The sequence below is a fragment of the Odocoileus virginianus genome, chromosome 3 (assembly GCF_023699985.2).
Source record: "Odocoileus virginianus isolate 20LAN1187 ecotype Illinois chromosome 3, Ovbor_1.2, whole genome shotgun sequence".
Classification (NCBI taxonomy): Eukaryota; Metazoa; Chordata; class Mammalia; order Artiodactyla; family Cervidae; genus Odocoileus; species Odocoileus virginianus.
This window is the reverse complement of record NC_069676.1, coordinates 84,720,194-84,739,267: the sequence shown is the minus strand read 5'-3', so window position 1 is coordinate 84,739,267 and position 19,074 is coordinate 84,720,194. Positions and strand designations below refer to the sequence as shown.

At 37.4% G+C, this 19,074-nt stretch overlaps 1 protein-coding gene across 1 annotated transcript in view; it reads right to left on the bottom strand.

The window, feature by feature from the left end:
- The window catches only part of ADGRV1 (adhesion G protein-coupled receptor V1), a 544,484-nt gene that overhangs the window by 434,034 nt on the left and 91,376 nt on the right, over positions 1 to 19,074 (bottom strand). Inside the window, exons 25-29 of the mRNA XM_070465812.1 lie at positions 13,243 to 13,372; positions 10,444 to 10,524; positions 8,898 to 9,037; positions 6,457 to 7,066; positions 2,528 to 2,743 (exon numbers count right to left, since the gene is read on the bottom strand). Coding sequence (XP_070321913.1) covers positions 2,528 to 2,743; positions 6,457 to 7,066; positions 8,898 to 9,037; positions 10,444 to 10,524; positions 13,243 to 13,372 — 1,177 coding nt within the window. The remainder of the gene's footprint in view (positions 1 to 2,527; positions 2,744 to 6,456; positions 7,067 to 8,897; positions 9,038 to 10,443; positions 10,525 to 13,242; positions 13,373 to 19,074) is intronic.

Genomic DNA, 19,074 nt, shown 5'->3' with positions numbered 1-19,074 from the left:
ACTGAATATGGCAGCAAATTTAGAAAACAGCAGTGGTCACAGGACTGGAAAAGATCTACTTTTCATTTCAAACCAAAAAAAGAGCAAAGCTAAATAATGTTCAGACTACCATACAATTGCCCTCATTTCACATGCTAGCAAGGTAATGCTCACAATCCTTCAAACTAGGCTTCAGCAGTTCATGAACCAAGAACTTCCACATGTAAAAGATGAGTTTCAAAGAGGCAGAGAAAATAGAGATCAAATTGCCAACATCCATTGGATGACAGCAAAAGCAAGGGAAGTCCAGAAAAACATCTACTTCTGCTTCATTGACTACAGTAAAGCCACTGACTGTGTGGATCACAACAAACTGGAAAATTCTTCAAGAGATGGGAATATCAGACCACCTTACCTGCCTCCTGAGAAACCAGTATGTGGGTCAAGAAGCAACAGTTAGAACGGAACAGGAAAAATGGACTGGTTCAAAATTGGGAAAAGAGTATGACAAGGCTGTATGTTGTCATCCTTATTTGAATTCTAAGCAGAGTACATCATGCAAAATACCAGGCTGGATGAATTACAAGCTGGAATCAATAACCTCAGAAATACAGATGATACCACATTAATGGCAGAAAGTGAAGAGGAACTAAAGAGTCTCTTGATGAGGGTGAAAGACTAGAATGAAAAAGTTGGCTTAAAACTCAACATTCAAAAAACTAAGATCATGACATCCGGTCCCATCACCTCATGGCAAATAGATGGACAAACAATAGAAACAGTGACAGACTTTATTTTCTTGGGCCCAAAAATCACTGCGGACAGTGACTGCAGCCATGAAACTAAAAAACGCTTGTGTCTTAGAAGGTATGACAACAAACCTAGACAGTATATTAAAAACTAGAGACATCACTTTGCCAACAAAAGTCCATATAGTCAAATCTATGGTTTATCCAGTAGTCATGTATGGATATGAGAGTTGGACCATAAAGAAGGTTGAGCACAGAAGAACTGGTGCTTTTGAACTGTGATATTGGAGAAGACTCTTGAGTGTCCCTTGGACTGCAAGGAGATCCAACCAGTCCATTCTAAAGGAGATCAGTCCTGAATATTCATTGGAAGGACTGATGCTGCAGCTGAAACTCCAATACTTTGGCCACCTGATGCGAAGAGTTGACTCATTAAAAAGGACCCTGATGCTGAAGAAGATTAAATGCAAGAGGGGAAGGGGGTGACAGAGGATGAGATGGTTGGATGGCATCAGTGACTTAATGGACATGAATTTGAACAAACTCCTGGAGATGATAAAGGACAGGGAAACCTGGCATGCTGCAGTCCATGGGATCACAAAGGGTCAGGCACGACTTAGCGACTGAACATCAACACCACCAGGAGATGTGGAGGACAGAGGAGCCTGGCATGCTACAGTTCATGGGGGTCACAAAGAGTCGGACATGACTGAACAACAACAAAAGCATATCACTCAGGGTGGCTTTGTCTCTGGTCTAACAGCAAATGAGAAAAAGAGAGAGGGAGAGATGCAGGTTCGGTCCCTGGGGTCAGGAAGATCCCCGAGAGAAGGGCATGGCAGCCCACTTCAGTATTCTTGCCTGGAGAATCCCATGGACAGACAGGAGTCTGGCAGGCTACAGGCCATCAGGGTCACAAAGACTCGGACATGACTGGAGTGACTTAGCTTGCACGCACTTATGGAGTTTATAGGCCAATTTCCTAGAATACGGTTGACACAATCTGTCAAAGCGTAAAGCCCTCTGTATATAGGCATTCCTTTGGGCTACACTCCCCCCATACACATACACACTCACACACACACATCATTCACACACACAGCAGGGACTAGGTAAGCCTGCTTCATTTTCTTTTCAAGCAAGTGTCACATCCAAATGATTTATTTCAAAATATCAATTGGGTTATCCTCTCCATTCACACTCATGACCTTTGAATGCACACTAAAAAGGTTTTAACTGAATAGCTCTTGGGCAAAACTCCCTAAGAGGCCATAACTGAACTAGGAAAGAATACTATCTCCTAATGTGTGCATTTTGCAATAAAATCCTTCTGCTTATACATAAAATAGTTAATGCTAATAACTGTCTCTACCATGTTCTTCATAAATAAACAATAGAATAAATGAGTTGAGAGACATAACTGTTGCCAATACTGCAATTATACAGCTGCACATTTTATCCTGCATTCCTCATTATTACTTACACATGAATCCCTTCCAAAAACCTTAAAAGTACACAGGGAGAAAGTCTAACAATGCTTTCCTTGGTTTACTTTTCACTGGTTTGTGCATATTAACCTTTTAAATTCATATACAATTTGCCAACAGTTTTCACAAATTCTGCAAAATCAATGTCATAAATACATAATAAAACATCTAGTCTTTTTACATAATAAAAAGATGCAAGGGTATTATTGCTTTCTGGTTGATTTTTCTCACTATATCTTGGAGTGGCTTTGTTAATCAAGGATACAATTTCCCTCTAAAACACTTCACTGCTCCTTAGATGTCTTTTCTCACCGGCTACTGCAGTTATTGGCACGGCTTTAAACTTCACAGAAACATCTGCAAATGCTCCTCCTGTTCTTGTCACATTGATAATGGGTCCAACATGATTTTCTGCTACTCGAACTACTGGTGCTGAGAGCTGAAGAGTTCCAAAGGCATCATCATTGGCAATGATAATTAACTGGGCAATAGCTTCTACCTTAGGCCCCAGGCGTGGGGAGTTTGGAACTGAAAGACAGAAGAAAAACTAATATTTCAAAATTCTAAGAACTCATCAGAAGTCATCAAGAAGCCTCAGCCAATATATAGGATAGATAAACAACAGAGTCCTACTGTATAACAGAGAGAACTATGATCAACATCCTGTAATAAACCAGAATGGAAAAGAATATGAAAAAGAATGTATATGTGGTGTGTGTGTGTATGTGTGTGTATATGTGTGTGTGTGTGTGTGTGTGTGTATCACTTTGCTATACAGCAGTAATAAACAGAACATGTAAATCCACTATACTTCAATAAAAAGAATTTTTTTAAATGAAGTCGCAGCAAGATCCATGAGCCAAATGGGATTATCATTTTGTGTTTTCTACTATTTACATCCAAAATATTTATTGATTACTATGTACCACCATGAATTTAGATGTTGGGGATACAAAAATAAACACAAAAGTTCCTACTTCCCTGTAACTTCCAGGGTGACTTTTATTAGAGCAAAGGAACAATTACCCTACAAGGATTATTTTAATAGGTATTAGAAATTTCTCAAAAGAAAAAATGATTAGAGGCTAATTAATCATCACTTCACAAAATATTACAACAGATAATGATAAAACTTATAGAATTATGCTCTTCCAATTAGTTACCAGCATGCTATAAATTTTTTTAAAGCCACTACAGTTACAAAATTGAGCAGGAAAGTAATTTAGTTCCTTGTCCTCAAAGAGGAGCTGAATATCATCACACTCCAATTCAATTACTGCCTCTCTTCAAGCTTAACTGTCCTTCCCCACAAACCTATTCCCCCTGCACCATCTCAATTAATAGTCATGCAATTACAGAGTCAGCTTCAACACTATCTCAAAGCTGGTATAAAAAGAGTGTGCTTACTTATGCTTTTCCTGCTATACTTCTAAGCCTACCTTTAAGACTCTCGTCTCACTTGCCACTGGTTTTAGGGAGAACAAAACTTACTTTGAAGGCATTTAAGACCCCCCCCCAAACTCTCCTTGACTTACTTTCTAGATGCAATTCTGACTTAACATTCTTGCCAAAACAATTTTTATGAACTTTCAACACAAAAGAAGCATCAGCAAGCTCACATTACAAGTAAACAATTTTGAGTTCATATTTAGAACATCTCCAACAATGGTGGTATTTGAAAGCATGAATAAAATTCAGTATTTTCAGACAATGTAATCTAAAACAAGTAACAACACCATTTAATTTCAATGATACAGTCCCAGATCACACTAAATTATATAGTTAAAATCACAAACTGTAAGTTGATATAATTAAATATAATATAAATACATTGGGCAAAAATAGCAGTAACCCAGAGTTGCAGCAGCAGATGACATTTTATGAGTGTGCACTACTTGACAGGCATTGTTCCAAGCACTTTCCTTGCATCCAGTAATTTAATTCCCATACCATCTCTACGTGGTGGGTAACTGTCCCTGTCTTACGGATAAGGAATCAGAGGTGCAAAGAGGATGAGGTAGTCAGCTAAGGCATTAGACTAGAACCTGCTGGACACATTTTGGAGACATCGTGTAAGGGTTTGTCCGAGCTCCAGCTCCCTTTCTGCAATTCCTCAGCAAACCAGGCAGATAACCTTCCTCCATCCACGGCTGCTCACCCTGCCCTCTGCCAGTTCATCCCCACTCCTCTCACACTGCCTCCTGAAAGGGCGTGATTCCACTCAGAGCAGAGAACACAGATCTTATCAGGTCCCGCACTGATTCTACCTGTTAAAATTGAGACCATATCACATAGATTTGCACTGAATTATTCTTTTTCTTCATTTTTAATGACATTTTCTGTTTCCTTTCTAATGCACTCAAATGTTCTTTAACTGTTTCACTTCACAGCTTATGCTGAGTCTGAATTTCCCCAAGTATGCTGCATGGTTCCAGGAACATATCCAGCATAAACAAACACATGTTGACTGTTTCTCCCAACCCATGGCACAGTGATATCCTGCATATAGCACTTTATTAATAACTGTTCACATTTATTGAATGCTTACCATATGCCAGACCCTATATTCATTTTCACATGTATTATCATATTTAATCTCCATAATAAGTCTATACTATGGATAAGGAAACTTAGGCTTTAAAAGTTTATGGGCAACAATTTATTACAATACACTTGGACCTAAGTTATTTGACACGAGCACCCACAGCTCCTAGCTAGCCACTGCTACATGCAATCCTTCTTCCCGGTTTTACTCCTAGCTCACTTAATAAACTGCAGTTCCTTGAAAAGTGGGCTATACCATAAAATTATTGTGGCCAGTCGTTCAGTCATATCCAACTCTTTGTGATCCCAGAGACTGTAACCCACCAGGCTCCTCTGTCCATGGAATTTTTCAGGCAAGAATATTGGAAGGGGTTGCCATTTCCTCCTCTAGGGGATCTTCCTGACCCAGGGATTCAACCAGCATCTCCTGGGTCTCCTGCTTCGGCAGGCGGATTCTTTACCACTGCACCACCTGGAAAGCCCCTTTATAATTCTTACTAAGACTACTTGCTGAGTTTTATTTTGATGTATTGCTATGGTAACTGACGCTAAACCATGCTAAGAAAACAAGGGATAGGTTACTGTGTGGAAATTTTAACCGTGACTGTAACCTAAAAATTTAATGATAGCAGTTACCCTAAAAAAGTAAATTTCCTTTTACAACCATGGACTACAATTACAATGTGGGCAAGAATGGTGCTCACTACACAATGTGTCAGTAAAGTGACAAAATATACTTGTAAGAAATCTTAATCTATACGGCAGAACGCAGTCTACATGTAGATCTTAACTCTTTCGACTATTTAATTCCAAGTTTAAGATAGTTTTATTATATTTTAAAAGATATCTACTTAATATCATATTTACAAATATTATCCTAAAACTGACATTAAATTGATATTAAATTAATATCACCAATCATCCTTCCTTTTCTTACTATCTTATTCCAGGGAATCTAGATTCTTTATATAAAAACCCCTATCTAAAGTTATTGGTCTTCAGAGGTAGATGTGACTAACAAACAATCTACAGCGAGCCCCCAGCTCAGGCCGGCTCTCTGCTAGCAGCCCCAACTCCCTACAAAGCTACTGAGCCATGACTCCAGGGGAAGAGGCTGCTCTGTCCAAATAGAAGCTGTGGAACCAGATCCTCTGGCCAACACAGGTCATCACTCACTCCTCATTCCTCATTCTTATTCCCAACCAGGGCCTTCATCTCAACTCTCAGGATGACCCCCAGATTTCCAGGTCTTCTCCTTTCCTCCTGCAGTTCTCAGATCTAACATCTCTTTGTATTGCTTCCCACCGATACAAAGAGACTCTGTTGGTTAAGGAACCATCTAGGGTGGATCAAGGTGAAAGAGACTCAGGATCTTACCACCAGGACTGTCCTTGGAACCCCCAGATTGATTTCAGAAGGCCTCAGAAGCTACAACATCCAGTACAATAGTATTAGAGGTCAGTCATACCAGATTCCATAAACAGTTCTAAAAATTTAGTCTGGGACTATAACAGAGTTTTAAAACACAACAGCACAGTTTCACGTCCCACTTCCATTTGCCTCATAAACTTTTTTAAGAGGATGCTAGTAAAGTCAGAGCTTACTATTTTTACAGAATATTTTACTGTACCAAATTCATAATTTGTCTCAGAATTCTTACCTCTAATAATAAAAACAACACACTAATGGTTACTTACTTGGGCGATTCTGTACTTTCTCTGTTAAAGTAGAGTTGAGTAGCTCAACAAACAAAGACTCCGACCTTTCTGGCTCATCATCGTCCAAGACTGAAACAGTGATTGTTGCCTCACTCTGATTGGCTCTAAAAATAGCAAATCCAGAAGCTGGTATATAGTCTTTCCCTTGAGTTGCTCTGGCTAAATTAGGGGGAAAATGAGGCGGTTTTTCCATATCATCCAGTGTTGCATATGTGACTTTAACTTTTCCCAAGAGGCCTTTTAACCTTATTATTGACAATGTGATGTTCTGGGTTGCTTCCTCCACTTTAATAGGTCTATTTTTCTCAGAAAAGATGAAGACCCCGTAAGGATCATCACTAGCCAAAACCATTAATGTGGCATTAGAATGAACGCCTAGAGAGCCACTGGAGACGCTGAGGATGGTCACAGAGAATGCTTTATCCAGCTCTGGATCTTCATCAGGCAGTATTTCCACTGTGATGTTGGCACTCTTCTGTCCAATCTCAAATGTGACATTGCCAGAGGTGAAGGCCAGATCGCCATCAGGGTCAGAGTCTATGCTCCAAAGCAAAGTCACTCGAGACAGAGCCCCATGACTTCTCATAATCTTTAAAATATTGAATATTAAAATATGTTAAAACAGGCATTAAATCCACTGACTCAGAGATGTGGATATACAGAACAACAGGATATTAATTTGTGATTTTATTTTATATAAGCTGTTCTGAAGAATATAAGATTCTTGAAGGCAATGCACTACACATGTTTGAAGACCCGCAGGGAGTTCCCACTTAAAAAATGATTGTTATATTAAATGACAGATTGAAAGAACATGTTTATCTTCTAACTAAACTGCAGCTGTATCATTTCTGCAACTACAACATATACCAGTAATAAAGCAAATGTAATTAACAGTGTATTATATTGCACATTCATGAAAATGTTTTCATTTCCTGCAAAGAGGGTATACAATTTATTGTAAGGAATAGATGACTGATAATTTTTCTGAAGAGTTAGCCATAAAACTCATTTTTTTAAAAGATTATATTTAACTCCAATATAATATGAAAACAAAAATTCACCAAAAAGTATACTCAACCCAAGGTTATATAAGATACATTTAAGAAGCAAGAGATGCTTTTGTCAATAGTATGTTAAAAAGAATGAAAAATCTTCTTTAAAAAAAAATCACTTCAAGTTACTGTATTGTTAGTTGCTCAGTCGTATCTGACTCTTTTCAACTTCATGGACTGTAGCCCACCAACCTCCTCTGTCCATGGAATTCCCCAGGCAAGAATACTGAAGTGGGTTGCCATTTCCTTCTCCAGGAGATTTTCCCAACCCACGGATCAAACCTGGGTCTCCTGCATTGCAGGCAGATTTTGTACCGTCTGAGCCACCAGATGGTACAAGCCCTACTTCAAGTCAAGTCCCAACTAAACGTAATTTTTATACTTAAAATAAAAATGCTGACTCCATCAGAAACAGGAATTTTTATTAAATAAATTTTAATAAACTTGATGCTTTCCCTGAATCCTTTTTTTTTTCTTTCTTGAGTAATTAGTTATCCTTTCTAAAGCTGTTTAATCTATGCCACAACAGTTTACTGCAGATCTGCCATAAGAATACAGAAAATATATATTCTGAGTGATCTTTCTTCATCCTTTGAATAAAATCTGAGGACACTGAGCAAGCTTCTGGCTCCTCTAAATTATCTAACAATGGAAGCCTACTTAATTCCTACTGGATGAACGGAGAGTAGAAACACACATACGTAGATACACACACACATCACAGAGATGTTATTATTGCTATTCACAAATGTTTTGCATTTTCTTTCCTTCTGGGAAAGATACAAGCCAGGATTACATTTCTCTACCCAGTTACGTTCGCACTGTCACGCGACATGCTTTGACCAAAGAAGCTAAATGGAAATGCTGTGAATGACCTCCAGAGAGAAGCTGAGGAGCCAGCGTGCAGTTTCCCCCAACCACGCTTCCCCAGTCAGTGGAGACAGAAGTATCTATTGAGTTATGGCCTTTGCAACCCTCAGTCCTAAGTGATTGACGACAGCCAACTTCAGATGGGACATAAAACATGAGTGAAAAACAGATCTTTGTGGTAATAAGTCGATTAGAATTTGGAGATGTTTGTTGCCACAGCTTATCTGAATTAAGATAAAAGTCTATATTTTTATATTAATAGATATTCCTTAAAGAGTCAGGAATCCTCAGAACCACAATGTATGCAAAATGAAATACAAAGACAAAAGACAAATCACTGTTTAATTATCAATTTGAATTGTCGGTGCCACTAGATTCATTCCCCTCCACTTACACAGAAAAAATTAACATAAAGTATACCTTAATAATACAATAAAACAGTGTTAAAAAAAAAACACAGAAAATGTTTAGGACTGGAGGAAAGAATGTACTCACATTGAATGTAACAGTGCTGTATCCATCTTCTGGTTCAGTTCCGCTGACAAAAAGTGACTCAGGGCTAAATTCAAATACACCATGAGCATGGTCAGAGGCTTCAATTGTCACTAGAATTTGGGAAGCCACTCCTAGACTGGCTGCATGAATAAGTTCCAACAAACAGAAGAAAATGTTAATCAGTAATTTACAAACCAAAGGGAAAAGCAAGGAACAACTTTTTGAAAGGAGTTATACCATTCACTGAGTATGTTCTAATTTGCTTTAGAAAGAAAGGCAGACACAAACGGCTGCCACAATATTCGTGCTTTTCTGACCTTCTTCTGTTTGGGCTCCAACGTGACATACAAGTGCTGCATAAGCACTTGAAGATGAATAAGGAAAACTTGTTTTTCTTTTTCTTCTCTATGAAAGAGAACATTCTTCCACACAGAGCATAGGAGGAAAGTCTCTCACGACCTTTGCTGACCTTGGAAGAACAGGAGCCAAAATAACTCCTACCTATATAAAACAGTAGTTTTCCTATTATTTTCACCAACCTGACTGCACAGATTCTTGTTTCCAAATGTGCAGTAATTCTACGCCTATTTTCATCATATTACGATATTATAGATCTCTCTCTCCTGGTCTCAAAGAGTCCAGTACTGTAACTAAAAAGATGCTAAAATCTAAATAAATAAGTACTTTTTTTCCTAGGAAGTATGTTCGGCTTTTATGCTGATTAAATATGTGGTCAAGACAATAAGGGATACCAAAATGAGGACAGTAATTAAATACAGAAGTTATAGGAGATGTTGACAGAAGTCAGGAATGAGAGGGGTGTTAACAACTTCTGAAACTAAAATTATAAAACCTGACACTGTGAAAAAGGAATGTTTTGAGTATAAAAGGAATCTTTCTGAGGTTGAGAAAGAGTCCCCCCTAAAGAAAAACAAATAGTCTATGTATTGTCTCTTTATATGAAAAAATATTTGAGGTAAAAAAGCTGAACCATATTTATATATACATCTAATTCAAAAGGCATCCGCTTTTCAATATTTCCTTCAATAAATTGGCAATTTATTCTCCCCATTTATTTTCTTAATTTCTTTCCCATGTGTTTGATTAAATGCAACATATAATAACTCATATGTTGTCATAGAGAAAATCACTTTGACACATTTTACATGAAAATATAAATATTCTATTTACCTTTTTTAGGTATTCAAAGCTATGTAAAAGCTTTCTCAATAATCACTTTTGTAAATGGTATCAAGCAAAATTTCTATTATAATTAGAATCAGGGAACTGATTCACATTAGGTTCACAAAGAGAGGAGGAGAGTCTGAGTTGCGGAGGCAGACAGGACTTGATTCTGACTTGATCACTTTCCAGCTGACTTATAACAGCATGGAGTAAATAACACTTGATAAAGTTGTGCTGATTAATGAGACAAACTATATAAAGGACCTGCGTATAGCGGGTATCGAGAAATGGTTAGTATTGTTGTCTCTAAAAAGAAAAGTTAAAATGTTGAATAGTAAAGGGCCTTGGAATAACTGCTTACCACGTCTGTGATTAGCTGGAAGGAAGAATTCCATGTCCCCATCACCACTACCACTGCCATCAACCCTAAAGAGTTCAGTGACTTCACGAGGAGAAACACAGAGTCACGACCCACACAACACACATTGACACAATGAGAAAATTGAGAGTGCTTAAAACATATCCAGCAAAGAGGAAAATACAGTAATACTAGACATGCATTCTTTCAAATAAAACAGATTAGGTGGTAATGGTATAACATTAGTCAAGCTACCAAGTTATAAAACTTTCATTCATAGCTTCAGAAAAATATTCCACATAGGTTGCAACTGGTACTTTCCGCCAATATAACTAGCTTTACTTTTAAATTTTCACTTTACAGCAGTGTAAATTGTTTTCATCGTTCATATAAATATTTTTAAATATTTGTGTGTATGTATCAGCCTTAGTGCTATAAACCTGTGACAGTCACCATCCCACTTACAACACCATGTGTATTAGTCACTCAGTCAAGTCTGGCTTTTTGCAATCCCATGGAGTATAGCCCGCCAGGCTCCTCTGTCCATGGGATTCTCCAGGCAACAGGACTGGAGTGGGTAGCCATTCCCTTCAACGGGGATCAAACCTGGGTCTCCTACGTTGCAGGCAGATTCTCTACCATCTGAGCCACCAGAGAAGCCCACTTACAATAACTAATTCAAAACTTGGGGAAATGCATCCAACATTTCCCTTTAGCCACACACTTAAGCTCTCACATTTCGGCACCTAGACAAGCGGTCTAGAAACCTCGGCTTCAGTCCTGGCTGTGACAGACCCCAGCTGTAAAACCTTCAGCCAGTCACGAAAGCCCTTGGCACCTCACTTTTCTCACCTATAAAAGGGGCCTGCTGCCTTTTATACAGAACTGCAGTAAAGACCAAATAAATGACACTATAGAAAATGAGGGACCTTGGCAATATATGAAGACTGTAAGAAAGGGAAAGTGGTTCTAACTTTATTTCCACTACATCTCAGAAGCCAACCATTATTTTACCAAGTATTTGCAAACAAAGAAGGCAGGAAGGGCAGCGGTGGAAAAGAAAGAAGAGCAAGACAACATCCACACCTATGTGCTTCTACCATATCCTTGACTGACATGTGAGGCTAAGGTCTGCCCTGCTCTCCGGGCTTCCCCTCCCCGGGATTAGGATACACCAGACATGAGAACTGATGACACCCAAAACCTGAAACAGCCTTAGAGACAAATGGATCTCAGTGAATATCCAGTGCATGGCTGTGCTTCCATATTAACCACTGGTTACAAGGAAGAGGGGCTAAATTTAATCCCAATGTACCCCGACTAGCATAGAACACCTACTCTGGTGGTTGTCATATGTAGAAGGGTCTTACAGGCAAAACAGTGTGGAATAAGGATTTCTCCTTGGATCCCCCAAAAGCTTAGTCTACAAGCTATCTCACCTCAGGCAGCCCAGCATCTAGGTTCCTCTACCTCCAATCCCCACTCAAGGCGGGCTGGGAGGATCAGAACATCCGCCAGTATTGCTGACTTAGGAAAGTGCAAGTCTGGTTTTCAAATGAGTTCTCACGCCCAGTAATACATACCGATGTATATTCTAGCGATATAGAAGGAAGCTCCTCTATAAAATCACAAGTAAACACGATGATCACAAATATATTTCTAAAGAAAATCTGATGTTCCTTAACAATCAATATTAGGTAAGGCTCACTAACATTTTTTCTATTACCCACATAGTTTTCGCAATAAGTAATACAAAGAGCAACTTTTCAAATACTTTACAGTGACTTCTGATTAACGAAGTCCTTTCATGAAAATAATGATCTGGAAATGGGAGGACTTGTCTCTTTGCCTGAGAGAACCAAAGTTGGTCCTGTTACATGACTCCAGTCCACCAGTCCAGCTTGCCTCCACTGTTCTATGAAGCCAACCAAGCTGTGGTCCTGTTTAATCATTTCCCTGACCTGTCCTCTCTGGTTTCACCTGGGCTTTGGGAGAACAGGGAAGGGAAACATGAGGAAATTTTGTCATACTTCTCCAAAGTCTCACTAATACTAAAAGACAATCTTAGTATTTCTGTCCTACCTGATTTCTCCCCCTTGGATTGCTTATTCAGTACTATGACTTTCTTCATCAAAACATAAAAACAATAACAAGATAATAACACCAGCTTTTGTAAGGGAAGAGACTGATCTGATGAATACCAACTCTCAAATTCTTACACTTACAAAGATAATGTGGTACACATCTCATGTATTCTATAAACCCCCAGCAGCACCTGCTAATCAAACAGAATGATACTTCTGCAAAGAAACATATATAGTTAATCTATTTTGGATAAATAAAGACTGTAAGCAGCCCCTCTTCAATACAGAGGAGTTTTGCCATAAAATGGATTTTTGACTCCAAAAGTCTGTGATAAATCAGTTTTCAGCATATTAGAACTGAGAATATTGTTAACCTGCTTTATTGATAATCACTTCATAATAGGTTTCCTAAAGGGATTAATTTTGACCTATTCTACAACTGGATATAGCTAAAGGAGCTACTGTGAAAACTGAAATAAGGAAGAAGAAGGAGAGATGATTTTAGGGGCACCACTATGAATGATAACTATAATTTGGTGATTCAGTATAATTAAATTATTTCACTATAAAAGCACATCTACTTTAGGAAAAGACCAAAGGGTAATGAGAGAGGGAAAACCAGCATAATAGGTTAATTCAAAAGAAACTTATTTACTTAATCCACTATCATAGTGAGTGGACAAGTAAACATTTGGTATTTTTGAGTCACCATTCTTACCTCCTCCTTCCAGGTTTAACAACTCAACTTTAAAGGATTTCTCCAATTCAGGAATAGAATTATCAGTGATATTTACGGAAATGTATTTAAATCTTTCTCCTGGTTGGAATTCTAAGGTGCCAGCAACACTCTGAAATATAAATAAAAGATTTGTGCATTAGATTATAATTATTTTGTGTATGAATGTATAAGATGAGAATGTTTACTATGTCCCAGATTGTTACAAATACTGAAACAGATGCAGATAAATATAAAATTGAAAACATTTAAGTGTCTATGAACAGTGATTAATATAAATTCTAAATAAATACTCTCAAACTAAATAAAGTAGATGGATTTTTATTTCTCTTACTTGCTTATTCATCAAAAAACTATTAAGGCAAATAAGAAATCTGTATAGGTGACATCCACAAATTCCTAAACAATTAATTCAATGAGATATATGAAATTCCTTTGACTAAGTATACTGAGAACTATTCAGATTACATCACTGAGTAATTTAAATACTAGGGTATAATAATAATAATAATGGCATTTTGCCTACCAATAATATTGATCCACTGGGCATTAATCATTCTTTAATTAAACTCTCAAATGAAATTCATAATATAGATTTCCCATCAGAAAAGTTCAATAAAGAGTTACTTGAAGTCTTAGGGTCCTTTTTTCTCCCATTACCTAATATAAGCATTTTCCCCTCAAGTCATGAGAATAAATTTTAAAGATGTTTAAATTTTTCTATGGTTAGGTTTTGTGGACAACTATATTTCATCCTGTGGAACAATTAACGATCTTTAAACTAAACTGAGGAACCCAAGTACCAATTCACTTAATCACTCATTTATTAATTTTTTTCAATATCTTCAAACACATGGCATGTGCCTGACACCACTTAGGATGCTTAGGACTCAAAACTAGTCAAGACATATCTCTATTTCCATGAAAACATTCCAGAAAGAGTGTTAAGCACAGGATAGAAAACAGCAACTATAAAAGACATATCATAGGCTCAAGAAAAAAAAGTACCTTTGCCTAGTGTCCAGTTATCAGAGGAGTAATTCTACAAGTCTTAACAACAGAAATAACATCTGACTGTCTTAGGAAACCATAATATTTAACCCTAGCAATATCTTACACAATTGGCCACTCCCTCACTCTCTGGTATTCCATGATATCACACTTTCTGTTTTTCCTACCTTTTTGGCTCATCCTTGTGTTCTTTGCAATTTTAACATTCTCCTAGGACCTGAAAAAGCTATTCTTCATCAGATTCTCCCTAGACTCTATCCCTAGACAAGGTTTTAATGTTATGTATATTCTAAGCTTTTAATGTTATGTATATGTTTCCAACTCCCAAATTTCTACTGGCAGACCTTACTTTATTCCACTTCACTTTATTATACTTTGCAGACACCGATTTTTGGGGGGGTTTTTTTGTTGTTTTTTTTTTTTTTTTTTACAAATTAACAGTGTGTGGCAACCCTACACAGAACAAGTTTATTTGGGACCATTTTTTCCAATAGTGTTTGCTCACTTGTCTCTGTGTCACATTCTGGTAATTTTTGCCAGAGTTAAAATTTTGTCATAATTGTTATATTTGCTATTGTGATCTATGATCTTTGATGTTACTGTTATAATTGTTTGGAGGCACAGGGAAAGACACCCATGGAAAATAGCTAACAATACATGTCACATGTGCTCTGACTGCTCCACTGACAAGCCATTCCCCCATCTTGCTCCCTCTCCTGGGGCCTCCTATTTTCTTAGATACAACAATATTGAAATTAGGCTAATAAGTAACCCTACAATGACTTCTAGGTGCTCAAGTGAAAGGAAGAGTCACATGTCTCTCACTTTAAATCAAAAGTTAGAAATGACTATTAAGCTCAATGAGAAAGGCATGTCAAAAGCTAAGATAGGCCAAAACCCATACCCATTCAGCCAGACAGGTAGCTAAGTTTTAAATGCAAAGGAAAAGTTCTTGAAGGAAATCGAAAGTGCTACTCCAGTGAACACATAAATGATAAGAAAACAAAACAGCCTATTGATGATATGGAGAAAGTTTAGATAGAAGTGATCTAGACAGAAGTCTAGATAGAAGTGGTCTAGATAGAAGATCAGAGTCACAACATTTTCTTAAACCAAACCCTAATCCACAAAAGGCCCCGCTGCTGCTGCTGCTAAGTCGCTTCAGTCGTGTCCAACTCTGTGCGACCCCATAGGCGGCAGCCCACCAGACTCCCCCGTCCCTGGGACTCTCCAGGCAAGAACACTGGAGTGGGTTGCCATTTCCTTCTCCAATGCATGAGAGTGAAAAGTGAAAGTGAAGTCGCTCAGTCGTGTCTGACTCTTAGCGACCCCATGGACTGCAGCCCACCAGGCTCCTCCATCCGTGGGATTTTCCAGGCAAGAGTACTGCAGTGGGGTGCACTGCCTTCTCTGACAAAAGGCCCTAACTCTTCAATTCCATAAAAGCTGAGGGAGGTGAGAAAGCTGCAGAAAAAAGGTCTGAAGCTATCAGAGGTTAGCTCATAAGGTTGACAGAAAGATGCCAATTCCACAACACAGAAGTACAAGGTGAAACTACAACGGCTGATGCGGAAGCTGCAGCAAGTTATCCAGGAGATCTAGCTAAGATAATTAATGAAGGTGGCTAAAGACTCTTTCAATGTAAATAAAACAACCTTATATTGGAAGAACACACCATCGAGGACCTTCAAAACCAGAAAGAAGTCAACAGCAAGATTCAAAGCTTCAAAAGACAGACTAATTTTCTTATTAAGGGCTAATGCAGCTGGTAACTTTAAGTTGAAGCAAATGCCCATTTACCATTCCAAAAACCCGAGGGCTCTTAAGAAAGATGCTAAACCTACTATACCTGTGCTCTATAAATGGAACACTAAAGCCCAGATGACAGCACATCTGTTAACAACACAGTTTACTAAATATTTAAGTCTACTGTGGAGAGCTACCTCTCATAAAAAAAAAAAAATCCCTTTCAAAATATCACTGCTAACTGATAAGGGATTTAATCATCCAGGAGTTCTAACGGAGATGTACAAGATTCGTATTGTTTTCACGCCTGCTAACACAACATTCATTCAGCAGCTCATAGCCTGAAAATTCTCAAAAAGGTCTCCAAAGGTACTAACTTTCTGACAGTCATGGAGGATAAGAACATATTTTTTCATTTTGTTTTAGTCATTAAAGAAAACAATAATCCAACTGGAGATTGAATATGGTCATATATGTCAAATCCACAACTACCAGCATACTCAATGGAGGAAAGCAGAAAGCATTTCCTCTAAGATAAGAAACAAGACAAGGACGCCTACTCTCACCCCTTTTATTCAACAAATAATTTTAGAATTTGTCTGAAACACAAAAGACCTCAAATAGCCAGAACAATTTTGAGAAGGACAGAGCCGAAGAAATCACACTCCCTGACTTCAGACTATACTAGAAGGCTACAGTAATCAAAACAGTATTGTACTGGCACAAAAACAGACACAAAACCAATGAAAGCAAAAGTAAACAAGTCAAAACTAATAAAACCTCAAAGCTTTTGCACAGCAAGGAAAGCTATCCACAGTATGAAAATACAACCTATCAAATAAGAGATTTTTTTTCCAAATAATATGAAAAATAAGGGATTAATATCCAACATATATATACAATTCAGACAACTCAACATTAAAAAAATCAACTCAATTAAAAAATGGGCTAAAGAACTGAACAGATGTTTTTCTAAAGAGGAATACAGATGGACAAGCATATGAAAAGATGCTCAGCATCGCCAATCATCAGAGAAATGTAAATCAAAACCACAATGAAATATCACCTCACACCCGTCAGAATAGCTGACATCAAAAGCAGCACAAATAACAAATGTTGTCAAGCATGTGAAGAAAAGGGAATCCTCATACACTACTGGTGGGAATGTAAATTGGTACAACCACAGTGGAAAACAGTATGGAAGTTTCTCAAAAAACTAAAAATAGAACTGTCATACAATCCAGCAATTATACTCCTGGATATATGTCCAGGATATATATTCACTGGATATAAATTCACTAAAGAATATAAATTTACTATTTTGAGGAGATAGCTATATTTCCATGTTCACTGAAGCATTATTCACAGTAGCCAAGATATACAACCTAAATGTCTGTCAGCAGATGAATAAAGAAAATTATATAGATAGATAGACACACTGACGGACAGACAGAAAGAACAGAATATTATTCAGCCTTAAGAAAAGAAGGGGTCTTCCCTGGTGGTCCAAGGATTAAGAATCCACCTTCCAGGGAGGGGGCGTGGGTTCCATCTCTGGTTGGGGAACTAAGATCCCACATGCCAAGTGGCACAGACAAGAAAAAAGAAGTAAATTCTGTCATATACAACAACAGGGATGAACCTGGAGAACATTATGCTAGGTAAAATAAGGAGACACAGAAAGACAAATACTTCATGATCTCACTAATACATGGAATCTAAAATAGTCAAACTCACAGAAGCAGAGACCAGACTAGAACAGTGCTTGCCAGTAACTGGGTGAAGGGGAAAATAAGGAGATGTTTACCAAAGGACACTTCCAAAGATTCAGTTATGCAAGGTGAATAAGTTCTGGTGCAGTACTATACGGTACACCTGAAATCTGCTAAGAGGGTAGATCTTAAACTTCCTGAAAGAAAGTGAGAAAGGAGGGAAGGAAGGAAGGGAAAGGAAACATTATCTACGTGAAGTGATGGATATGTTAATTAGCTTGACAGCGGTAATTAATTCACAGTATATGTATATAAAAATATCAAATTATAAATCTTAAATATATATAATTTTATTTGTCAACTATACCTCAATAAAGTTTAAAAAAATAGCTTTTAAAAGAACATCAGTATAAGACTAAAGTGTTTCTTTAAGAGAATGCAGAGAAGACAATAATACTAAGCTGAGTCGAGATACCCTATGGAAGGTATTTCATACCAAACTAGCTAAAGATGAAATAAATGTTAGGGCAAGAGAAATATAACTTGCCCAATAAAACAAATCAGAAAACTTTGCCAACTGCAATACAACCAAAATTAATTGAATTCACTTAGCAAAGTTTTCTGGAATTTGGGAGAAAAAGTATGCACAAATTACTGAAGACTACACCCTTGTACAGGTCTTATTAGGAATAAAAGGAAAATCAAGATAACTAATATTAAATTTAAAGGAAAAGATTCTTTGGAAAAACAAATGTTGAAGGATATAAAATACTTCCTGAGAAGTATAGCCAAGAAGAAATTATGAACATTCACTTAATATGAGTAGTGGTAATAAGACTACATAACAGTTATTCAGGGTTACTTATATATGTGACACATACAGTATGTGACACTTAAAACTGTCATCAATCCTCAGGGTGACCTGCCCAATAGATATTATCTCTCTCTTACCAATAAGGAAACTGAGGTCAGGAAAGATTGACTCTCCATTAAGGCCACACATTTAGAAGCTCAGTTTAAACCCAGTTTCCAAACTGGTTTTCTTTTTTTGCCAGTACCACACTGGTTCTCACTTGGAGAAAATAATTAAAATTGAAATGACATAGACATATAATTTCTTTACAATTTTGGTTGTGTTCGACACAGACAAGGGGATTTAAAATGTGTACAAAACATAATTTTTAAATACATATGATTAAAACCTAGAAGATTAAAATAATACGATGAAGACTATGACAGATAAAAGGGACAAGAGAAATCAACAGGATAGCTATTTAAGTGTCAGACTTTAGGGGACAGAAACACTTTAAGTTCACATAAGTTTAAAGGCTTCACATAAATCTCA